General features: G+C 40.6%; 2 protein-coding genes across 7 annotated transcripts; both read right to left on the bottom strand.

Moving 5' to 3' along the window:
* Positions 1–565: 565 nt before the first annotated feature.
* LOC108261492 (E3 ubiquitin-protein ligase UBR2) lies at positions 566–6,545 on the bottom strand. 6 transcript variants are annotated; one of them, XR_008394354.1, is made up of 11 exons: positions 6,209–6,545; positions 5,613–6,092; positions 4,891–4,958; positions 4,587–4,722; positions 3,698–3,798; positions 3,517–3,571; positions 2,512–2,589; positions 2,222–2,392; positions 1,591–1,655; positions 1,328–1,507; positions 566–1,091 (listed from the first exon to the last, which is right to left on the bottom strand). XR_008394354.1 is itself a non-coding variant. In XM_053678671.1 (7 exons), the coding sequence occupies exons 3-6, from the start codon at positions 3,786–3,788 to the stop codon at positions 1,374–1,376; spliced, it is 345 nt and encodes a 114-aa protein (XP_053534646.1). In that variant the 5' UTR covers positions 3,789–3,798; positions 5,613–6,092; positions 6,209–6,364; the 3' UTR covers positions 566–1,091; positions 1,328–1,373. The 6 variants fall into 6 exon arrangements, 2 of the variants coding, with proteins under 2 accessions (XP_053534646.1, XP_053534647.1); XR_008394355.1 differs by having other exon boundaries at positions 2,289–2,392; positions 4,891–6,092; XR_008394352.1 differs by having other exon boundaries at positions 4,891–6,092.
* A 38-nt stretch (positions 6,546–6,583) lies between these two features.
* Positions 6,584–11,375, bottom strand: LOC108262214 (E3 ubiquitin-protein ligase UBR2-like; the record flags this gene model as incomplete). Its single annotated transcript, XM_053678518.1, has 5 exons — positions 11,098–11,375; positions 8,682–8,887; positions 8,487–8,580; positions 7,123–7,272; positions 6,584–6,695 (listed from the first exon to the last, which is right to left on the bottom strand). Coding segments are annotated over exons 1-5 (840 nt in total), but the record flags the coding sequence as incomplete, so codon positions are not given.
* Positions 11,376–11,713: the final 338 nt, after the last annotated feature.

An 11,713-nucleotide genomic window follows, 5' to 3' on the forward strand; every position in this document is an offset into this window, starting at 1 on the left:
GCAGACCTAGTCTTAGATCATATAATACAGCTCTCCTTGTAACGTTCCTTGATGAGCTGACATCAAGGATCTGAAAATGGTGCCAAGGTTACTGCAAAAAAAAAGTCATTAAAATCTTTTACACCCCTGCTGTAATGTGTGGGAGTGTTGAGTAACTGCAGTGACGCTTGGGGGCAGTAATGAGCGTTAAGGTTGCTTTTCACCCCCAGACGGAACTCGCGAACAAACGCAGCTACGCTCTAATTGGTGGAGCTCCTGGACGAGCTGCTATTTAATTGGTGTAGCGCTTTAGCGGGAGTTTTAGTTTCTTCCGTGTTTGTCTCAGAGCTGTAATGGTCGAGGCTTTCCGGTGATGGGCGTGTTTGTGTTTATTCATTCAGCACGAGTGCTTACTGAAGTTATGTCTAACAACTTATTCCTTGCATCAATAATTAGTAAAACATTTCTGACATTTGGTTTTTGTCCGTGTGTGATTAAGAGACATAAGGAGAATTTCCAAACTAAAGAAACAAACGCAGCAAAAATGCCTCACAACCCGTTATAATCTAATGAACAAAATGCAATATTAAAAACACAGTTTATTAACTGATTCCAAACAACCAGGAACAAAAGAGTTACAGTTGACTAAACCGTGACATATTTAACTGGTATATCCAAAAAGGAGAGAGAAAAAATGGAAAGTGGCAAACGGTAAACATGTCTTATCCATGTAATCATTATAGATGCAAACAAAACCCTTAGATTGTAAAACAGTACACATCCATTGAAAACAAATTAGAGGAAGGGTATATAGCCTGTGACACAAACAAAGCTTAACCCTAATTTTCACCAAGCCTTATTTACAAAACCAATGAGTGATAAATCAATTCTTTTTTCCCCCATCTTTTAACCAAAGGTGTGCTTAATTCACAATTCCAGGGTTTATATAATCTTTAATTCGTATTGTAAACAGTGAGCATTATGGCTGTTAAGTAAACTGTCAGTTCAGCACTGTAGGTGATGACGCAGTTAGCAGAGGTGTTAATTCAAGACTGTAAAAGTAAACTCAGCATTTGATGTGTTCAGTCAGTACTGGGGATTTTGGCTGTAGGCTGCAAGTGAAAAACAGAAAATGTGCTCAGAACAGTTGTACATTACAGCATCCATTAGTTATGGATCACTGAACTTCTTTTAGAAATATCTCAGAATATGACATTTGTCTATTTTGATTAATAATTTTTATTTTATTTAAAATTAGAAATAAACAAGTTTTTGGAATTTTGAAATGTAAAAACAAAAAAAAGGAAATGTTCAACATTTTCATTAATTGATGTTCAAGATTACGCACCATTTCTAGGTAAATGTGCAGATCCCTGGTTAGTTTAGATTTGGCATTAGCCAAGAAAATCCAGGATCTCCCAGTCAATGTCCTCCAGAGTCTGATTAGCTTCCTGTGCATGACCCATCTCCTCGGTGATGCTGTGCTGGCGCCAGAGCTTCTGAATCTTTCTGTAGCGCATTCCTCCATCTGGGAGGGAAAGAGAATGATATAAACAGTGGTTTAAACACAAATTTTACAAGACACGTTGAGTATCTTGTTTGAGTTCTCACCTGAGCCCTTGGACAGTTCTCCATAGTCATCGAGGTACAGGAAAAGAACCTGATTCTCCCTCACCCTGTAAAAGACAGCAGAGGCTCATGTACTGCAAGCTAGGACTTGACAATACCTACAAATGCTGTATATTCACAACCATAAATGTTAATTCAGCAGGAATGTCTCAACTCCAGGCCTATTGCTGGATTACTGAGATGTTGAGTGTTGGGAGGAAAGGAAGCTTGAAACTGTGTAGGATGGAGTGTTTCTAGGACAGGGTGGAGTCCCACTAGTATAAGAAGTCATGTATTAATAAATGAAAAGTTTTTTAAACATTTTGGAAGATGCCTGTTATGTATTAATATTTGACCAGTTAATTGATTATTACGTCCTCTTTCAATAATAAACTGTATTCCTTGCTTATAAATAGTTTATTATGGGACTTCAAATTAAAGTGTTATTCGGAGTATTTTTAGCAAGCTGCTGTTATTTTTCTTATTTAGTAGCTTTACAGCTTCCTTCCCAAAATGAGTAACCCATGTGTGAGGGATTATTGCTGACTAATTCACACCAATGCCCAGCCCTGATATAAACAGGCAATGCACCTATAAGACATGGCAATCAACACAGATGTGTCTTCCTTCTAACCTGAGGAAGATGCTAACACCAGCTCAGCAAACAAAGGTGTGTGCAGTACACGCTTCAACGTCCTCACCCTCCAGCTCAGTCTGGCAGCAGCTGCTCTGAGAAGACAGCATCGTGCCACACACCAAGCACAGAGTTTGAGCTCAAGACTTAACTCCATCTGACTTAGGACAGCTACAAAAACAATGGAGGTTATAAACACAAAAGCAATAACTAGAGATGTCCACCAGAATTCTATTCTATTAAGCAGATACTGGGTATAAATGAATGCAACTCAGAGTACACACACTCACGTGAAGCTGAAAGCCTAGTTGATCAGTGCACAGTAATCCTCTGGCACATCAATTAGCTTATTGGATTCCCAAGGAAAACTACACACACACAACAACCAAAAAAAAACCACTGAAACCATTCTGTCTTAACCCTCTTACACCTAAGTTCCCACAGTATTATGTACCATAACCCTATATTCCCCAGAGAAACAGCACGCCAACCCTGAGTTCCTGGGTCAAAATCAACAATTTAATTTGAACATTTTTAGGCCTTGAAAAAACTTATAATGTATTTGTGTAATATTACTTTGAAAATGAAGCAGTTCAGTGTTTTTACTCCACTTAGAGCACAATTCTTAACTAGAGAGAAATGCTCACTAAAATCCTTCTAATCTTTTAGAAATACCATACAAGCGTCAGCGTGGTCAATGCCTTTGAATAAATGCATTTTAGCGCCAAAAGTCAAGTTTCTGCTGATAATCAGAGCAGCAGGTAGTGTTTTTCACGAATGCACAGAAATGGTCAGGTTATGACTCCAGACCCCTGCAGTGTCAGTCGCACTGGTTGATGCTGAAGATGAAGACGGATCAGGGTCTGAATCATGAGTTTGCATCACTATCAGTTTCGGTTTCAACATCACCTGAACTTTCACTGCTGTCACTAGAATCCTCGCTCTCGCCTGTGTAACTGTGTATGTTTTCTCCCCCCCGTTTTAGATGTACCTGTGTTCACTTTGGCATTTTTAGTTAACTTCTACTATTACGGCAATATTCACGCTTGGATCATCTTCATTGTAATGACAGCGTAATGTAATCACGTCGTGACGTCACGACTTCAACCTTCCGGGTCAAAAAATAATAATTAAATAAGTAAGGAATCATAGCAGAGCAATGCCAGTACACCGGCCTCACGGGGATAACGTTTACACTGTAAATCCGCTATATCGGCCTTACCGGGTAAGGGGGTTAAAACCACCATTTCAAAGCAAAGTTCAGAAGGCTATAGATAAGAACAAAGAATGATCACCTTAAGGGTTTCAGGTGACTGGAGACATTGTTGCATGCCTGGATGTGAGCACCACCTGCAGGACAAATGGACAACACACTCAACCCATTACAAAACAATCAATGATGTGTACACATGATATGGCATCATCAGCATTCACAGAAAACCTGTCATTTCTCGGCTCACTTATGAACTTTCTTACCCCTGAAGCAGGGGATCCAGAAGCTCCTGGTGATTATAATAGAGCTGGAGCAGGTTAGGAGGCAGACACATATGCACACAGCACTTCCCATTCCCCAGCACCTACAGATAGATAGGGGACAGGGAAAGAACAAGATCAGTTTCACTACATACAATATACTATATACAGTGCATCCGGAAAGTATTCGCAGCGCTTCACTTTTTCTCCATTGTTATGTTACAGCCGTATTCCCACATGGATTAAATTCATTATTTTCCTCAAAATTCTACAAACAATACACCATAATGACAACATGAAAGAAGTTTGTTTGAAATCTTTCAATGAGTATGAAATTTATGAAAAATAAAAAAACAAAAAAAAGCACGTTTATAAGTATTCACAGCCTTTGCTCAATACTTTGAAGCACCTTTGCTCGGCATCTCTAATAAGCAGTAAGTTTTGGCAAAACTCAAAACTTGACAACTCAGACACAAAACCATTGCTATTCACAAAACAGTCTACTAAATACTGAAACAGTATAAAAAAAACAAATAGTAAATAAAAAACATGTGTACTGCAGCCTGTATAGAAACCTGTTAGCCTGTTAGGATTACATTTAAGCACTTTTTAAAAATTGTGTTCAAACCCAAAAAAACCCCAAAATAAATCCCTACATAAATCTAACGCTCTTGGCTGCAGTGAATTACTCTGACAGCCCCATTATTGACTCCCACACAACTGTGCCTGACAGCACACTCAATAAAAACATCCCAAAAGAACATTCATACTGACAAACACGTTATTACTCATTTGTAAGAACGAGGGTTAATAAACACACACAAATGACAACATAACACAGATCACCATCTACTGTTAAGTTGTACGTGCTCCAAGTAGAATATGCTCTAACCTGGCACAGAGGTGAGGAGGATCTGGACCAGGTGAGCAACAATGACCAAGTGGAAGAGATGCAGGTGTGCAGTATCCGCACTAAGCCCTGAGGAGTCTAAGCAGTGCAATGCTGAATAGGACAGCACCAGACTCCCCTGACATACAAACACAAAACATGATTCAGAGACTACAGCCAAAGAAACCACAGACACTGACCTGTTAGACAGACAGGTTTAGATTCTGGACAACAATGATACTTTAATCTGATGCTAATATACATTTAATAGTGCCTAAAGTATCATTTAACAAGCTTCTCAGCTCACCACTAAGTGGAACATGTCCACATCCAGAATGCAGGGGGAACTTTCCACCTGGGGATCAAGAACAAGTGCTGCACAGAGCACAGTTAAAGAACTAAAAAACTACAAGTGAGAGAAAAATAAATAATGAAATAAATATATCTGCCAACAGTCACATGAAGTGATTTTGCACAGAGGAGTGAGAGGAGACAGTCCAGCATGCAGAGCCAAACCGAGCCAGGGAACTCAAATAGTCTCCTAAACAAGGGCACGTTTTATGACACTTCTATTTTTTATTATTCAGGATACAAAATATATATAAATATCACAGGATATAGAAGAAATTAGAACTGAGGAAGGAGAGCATAATACCTGCAGATATTTGTGATTCAGAATATTTAGTAATGCTACCAAAATGAACCCCGAACATAATTGAGCAATCTTCTAGATATCTTTAGAGTGCGAATGATGCTCAGAAGCTTGAGTAATGATTTGACAGATGCAGTCTATTTTCATTTATATATACACAGTTATATATGCTTTTATATTTAGAATTACAAGTGAAAAGCAAATCAAATCATCGGAAGAATTTATTCCAGTGTACAATTAACTACTACATCCTGCAAGCAAACAGTGCTTAGTGGAGTATTTTAACAGTACTAACAATACCACTGATACAGAATTTATTACATCATCACACATCCCTCGAAAGAAGAATTCATTCTGGCATGATAAGTGTCACGTACTGTGGGGAATACAGAAGAAGAAGCGGGCGGCAGGTTCAGGCAGAATAATCCAGAGGGGTGAACACAGTCCGTAGTCAAGAAGCAAGCGAGGGTCAGGCGATCATGCAAACAAAACAAACGGGGCAAGACAGAGGCCAAAGTCACTTATCGAATAAACACAGTAGGTAATGCTTGGAGAACGACAGAGAAACTAGTCTGCTGAACATTTACTTCACAAAGTGTCTCTGAACCAAAGTCTCTTAATAAGCCGTGGTGAGTGGACAAGCTGATTGGCTGCAGGTGTGTGAGATCAGAACTCCGGGGAGGTGAGTGCATGCGTGTGTGGGAAGTGTAGTCCTCAGCGGCCATGTTAGAAGTGGGTGTTGCTTCTCAGGAAACCGAGTCCTGGCTGGGCTGAGATATGACAATAAGTTGGGTTGTCATACCTGTCTACAGGGTAAACTTCCAAACAAGGCTTCTCCTCATCTACCAATAATCTCTCTGTACAAAATACCAAAAAGCAAAACATTTTTCTAACTACCCCTTAACACAGGTCAGTGAATATTGTAAATCTTATACATGAATTGTTAGTCTGTAAGAAATGGGTGCAGACTGACCTATAGACTGGATGGTGCAAGAACAGCTGCCCCAGCACATGATAGGCACACGGGGGTCCTGCTCATTAGGGTGCACCTTAAGGCCAACTTTATAAGTTGCGGTCCCAAATGTCATCAGCATCTCCATTATGGAGCTTGAATAAGGGGTGCTATCAAAACACATCACAGATCAGTGTTAAAGACACGCTCAGATATGCAGTTGTGAAAGGAAACAGTGGGTATGCTTACACTGGTGTGTGGTCCAGCCTGAAACTCTCAGGAGGAGGAGAGTCCTCCACAGTCTCTGTCTCACCAGCATTTAAAAGACAAACACCACAATATGACTGCATGTGCACACATACACACACACAAATAAAGAGCACACGCACTATATATGATGAGACTCACTTGTTGCTTGGCTCTCTTATGAGCAGAGTGCAAGCCTCTGATCTGCTGGCACGTTGTATTCAGCCAATGAGCCAGACCTGGCTGCTCACTATTGCTGTAACTATAAACATGCATGCATTTTACTATTTAACCAGAGAAAATGTCAAACTCAATGGGACAACTGGCAAATTTACTGTAATAAACTGAGTCAGTGTGACTAAATATCATGAAACAGCAGTGGATTAGCCATCTTACATAAGCATAAATTCTATACTCTGATCTCAACATGACAAGACATGCAATTCAGCTACAGATGATATCAATTCCCTTGCTATAAAATATATAAATAAATAAGAGGAATAATGGAATGGGGTATGCACTGTTACAGTGTCATTCTGTACCCTTCCATGGCATTTCATAGGCAAGTTTGCATTGGTTACAGAGCCACTACAACTAATTCGCCAATGCAATGGTTAAAATATTAAGCGGTCCGGATTCAGAGCAACTCCACTTAGAATAATCACAAGCACAAGTTTGTATGCGAGTACCTGCAGGTGGTCTCAGTGAGGGGCAGGAGAGGAATGACAGTGTTACTGCGACACTTACAGAGTGGACACAAGTACTCCCCATTCTCTACATCGTAACTGGATTGCTCATGCAGCCACTGCGCATCCTGATTCTGGAGTGTCTCAAAGTATCTGTAAGAGAAAATAACTCGAAGATTAAGAGACCATTATTTGACAACCTGTCAAATTTCCATGAGCTTTATATGTACCTTGCAATCACAGAAATGACCGAACTGGTCAGATCTATTAAGCAGTGACAAGCAAACTGATCCACTGAGCTGTTAAGCTTGACATGGATGTAGGATTGACGTGGGAACACCATATACTGCTTGTAAAGCTCTCCGAGGTAACCTTATTCTTCAGGAGTGTAAACTGTTGGACAGCACTCCCCTCCACTGAAGAACGGGAACATATGAAAAGTATTTTTGATTGGGAAGCGCACAGCACACGGCGGAATCTGACGTCCTCAACAACCGAGCATTGCTGATTACCAATCGTAACAAGTTCCATCACCTGATTTCTTTAGCTTTTGATACTCTCTGGCTGCTCCTAAGGCCATACAGACTTCATATGAATCCATAATGAACTTTTTCACACTAACTGTTGTTACCCAGATGAGGACGGGTTCCCTTCTGAGTCGGGTTCCTCTCAAGGTTTCTTCCTCTTAAAACATCTTAGGGAGTTTTTCCTTGCCACCGTCGCCACTCAATGGCTTGCTCAGTTGGGATAAATTCACACCTTTAATATCTGTGTACCATGTTGATATTTCTGTAAAGCTGCTTTGAGACAACGTCTATTGTAAAAAGCGCTATACAAATAAAATTGAATTGAACTGCACTTACTCCTAAGGTCATATCAGGTTAACGTTCTTTGCTTCCCCATGAGGCGCAATAAGTTTACAGACTACGCAAGTAACACTGGCTTGATCTAAGACAGTGAAAAATAGTCAAGTGCACATAGCAAGTTTTGTTTCATGCTTTGTGTCGATGATCAGCTCACTGTATTGGGTCAAAAAATAAATAAATATCTGCAGATCGCATATTTAAGCCAAACACATCCAATTTCGATCTACATCTTATCGATCACCACACATCCATGAAGACTTTCCTGTACATCACAGATTAGGTTTTTGGCTTTTCGGTCACAAAACATCCAGACTGATTGATTAGTATTAGCTAATTTATTGTGATTGCTCATATAGAGGTCATATTATTTTCTAGACAAACTATTTACTGTTAGCTGCTGATTCTATTGCCTATATCCACAAACATTTGAAAGCAGCAAAACTTTTTATTTGGGATTAAGTAGAAGGCTGTCTAGAAGTAACATTTTGCCCAACTCCTCACCTCTGCCAGCAGTGAGAGTGCATGATGTGGCCACAGCTGCCGGTATGGGTACCAAAGGACAGGTCAGGGTGCATGAAGAGGGGATCATAGCTCTCTGGAACACACATGTATCCTCCAGAAATAAGCACACTGGCTACTCAAACCTATCCAATTACTTGACTTGCACACCATGACCATTGTAAACCATAACCTTACTTGGATTGTGAGGGGGTCTTTTGCGGTTCTTGGACATGACCGGAGAGCGTTGGACAAAGGCAGCGAGCACCATGGCGGCGCCATCAGGTAGGATCTCCTGCACTTCGTGACACAGGATACACATCTCCATCTGCCTCCTCTCTCCTCCTCTGGCACGCCAACGACGAGGTCCCACACACACCAGAGCACCGTCACATGAACTGGGGCTGTACCAAGCAGAGACGAATGGTTACAAGTTCACTATAACCTTAATTTTATGTTAAGGTCCCTCTGAATTTGTTAAAATAATCAGTGTTGAATAAATGGGTTCATCTTTTTTTAATCACCAGGAAATTGCTAAATTGCGATCCTCTCGACTCATTTACCCCAACAGAAAATGCTCTAAATGAATATGCAAGATAAAGAGTTTAAGGATGGGAATTTACTTATGTTATGTGAAGACCACCATTATATGCAAGAAGTTTTAGGACAAAGAACAGACAACTGCTCAGCAAAGTCAAGGAACTGTTGATGCATGCATTTACTGACATAAATGTACTGACTGGATATTGAGAATACAATACAAGTTGACTTATTAAGAACACTGCGTCACTACGAGCATGCTTAGGTACCTATGCTCTGCTGATGTAGAGGCTGAGGCGTCCAGATCCTCTGAAACCTGCGTGAGCAGATCTATGTACTTATTGATAAAATGACTCTGGCTCTCTAATGTTTGAGCCATGGTCTTTTTCCAGCACAGTTCAGCTTTCCTTTTTCTCTCTGCTTTGTCTTTGTTCCACACAGTCTGCAACACACACACACACACACACACACACACACACACACACACACACACACACACACACACACACACACACACACACACACACACACACACACACACACACACACACACACACACGTAGATTTAAGCTCTTCAACACTTTAAAGGGTAATGGTTAATATGTCCGTGGAATAGAAAGTTGCTCAAAGTCTGACCTCCTTGTGACAGTGCCCTGTTCCTTCACAGGGAGGTGCAGCAGCTGTGCACTCACGCATCGTCCATATAGTAGGATTCAGTCATTATCTACATCATTTAATTCACTTGAGTGACACCTGTTTATAATAGTTTCACATAAAATCACAAATATTGTGGCTTTAAAATGCAACTCATACAAAAAAAATATATTTTTTAAATGTATAAAATAAAACTTGTGTCCTATATGGTGGTGTAGTGGTTAGCACAGGGACGGATTTAGTGATTTTGTGACCCTAGACAAAATATAGGGATGGGGCCCTCATTTCAGTGTTTTAACATCAATATTTAAAATTTCAGCTTGTTATTTAGCGTTAACAGCAATAATCATGCGTGTATGGGGCCTAAAAGTGTTCCTGGACTTTCTGGCCCTGAGCGGACCACCACACCCGGTCCACAACACGCCACTCATGAAGTAAGCATCCTGATGGCATTTTTAGAAAAAACATAATTAATTAGCCAAAAGTAAAAATAAAACGTTCTTAACTATAAGTTTATGCAGCGTTTTGGGGCCCTTGCGTTGTAGGCTGATTGGCATCTCTAAAAAATTGACATGTGTGCAATTGTGCCCTGCGATGGGTTGGCACCCTGTTCTGGGTGTCCCCCCACCTTGTGCCCTGAGTCCCCTGAGAGTCTTGACTCTGTGTAGGAAAAATGGATGGATGTGTCCTGCTCTAAAAAACAAAAAAGAACCTGTTTGACAATGAAAATAATAGACTTCAGTTTTGTGAAGTACTGGAATATTTGTCAATAACTTGTCAACAAGCTAAAGTGTTGTGTGAGGTGTATTAAAGAATACAGAACACTTGTGAATTTTAGACTTTACTGAAAATCACTTACAAACAAACAAACAAAAAACCTTAATGTAAACTTAACAACCAAGATTTTTGTATGTTACTGTTATTAACCAATAGAGGGAGGCATTGTCTGTCAGTGATTGTGTATTGTCTTTCAGTTATGTTGGACTCATTAAATTTTTCTTCAGGTTGTAAGATTAGATTCCATCCATCCATTTTCTGTGCCACTTATCCTACACAGGGTCACAAGGAGACTGCAGACTATCCCAGGGAACTTGGGGCATAGGACACCCTGGATGAGGGGCAACCCAGTGCAGGGCACAATCATACATACACAACGGAATATTTGGGAATGCCAATCAGCCTACACTACAACATGGGAGTAAACCCTCAAAGCATGGGGAGGACATACAAGCGGAGGTGATATTCGAACCCACAACCCTCAAGGTGCATGGCAAACATGCTCAAGTGGGAGCTGAACATCAGGCCTCTGATTAAAAAAATCAGAGGGTGTACTACCTGTGGCAGCTGAAGTTCAACCTACCAAAGACAATTATGGTGCACTTCTACACCTCCATCATGAGTATGGTGAGTCCATACTCACCTCCTGTTGAGGTCATCTAGTACACTGCTGCCACTGCCAAGGACAAGGACAGACTGCAGCATGTCATTTGCTCTGCTGAGAAGGTGATTGGCTGCAATCTGCCACCCCTTCATTACCTGTACAGGACCCTGAAGTGGGCAGTCACGATTATGGCTGACCCCTCTCACGCTGGACACAAACTTTTCCAGGCACTCCCCTCTGGGAGGAGGCTGCGGTCCATCAAGTCCAAAAACCTCACGCCACAAAAACAGTTTCTTCCCATCGACAAGTGGCCTCATTAACAACACCGAGGTCTCTTATCCGCCTCCATGGACATTTACACATCACATTAATGAACAACCCCACATTGTTGTTTCATATGCGTTACATTAACACACACACATGTCAGACTGCTGTATACAACACATACTGGACTAATGTACAGTTAATGTCTTTATTTTTATTTTCCTAAACCTTCCAAAACATAACTTCCTAACTCTTTCTTATTAATATTGTATTATTTCTTGTATGTACTGTTATTGTTAAGCACCAGTACACCAAGACAAATTCCTTGTACATGTAAACCCACCGTACTTGACAATAAATCTGATTCTGATTCCCAACAAACATCACTGTG

This window comes from Ictalurus punctatus, unplaced genomic scaffold, assembly GCF_001660625.3.
Source record: "Ictalurus punctatus breed USDA103 unplaced genomic scaffold, Coco_2.0 Super-Scaffold_100046, whole genome shotgun sequence".
In the NCBI taxonomy this organism is placed as follows: Eukaryota; Metazoa; Chordata; class Actinopteri; order Siluriformes; family Ictaluridae; genus Ictalurus; species Ictalurus punctatus.

Coding starts and splice junctions, on each gene's coding strand:
- LOC108261492 (XM_053678671.1), bottom strand. CDS start 3,788: ATGGGAAGTGCTGTGTGCATATGTGTCTGCCTCCTAACCTGCTCCAGC. Junction 3,572..3,697: donor CTGGATCCCCTGCTTCAGGG/GTAAGAAAGTTC, acceptor TTTGTCCTGCAG/GTGGTGCTCACATCCAGGCA. Junction 1,508..1,590: donor AGAACTGTCCAAGGGCTCAG/GTGAGAACTCAA, acceptor TTTCCCTCCCAG/ATGGAGGAATGCGCTACAGA.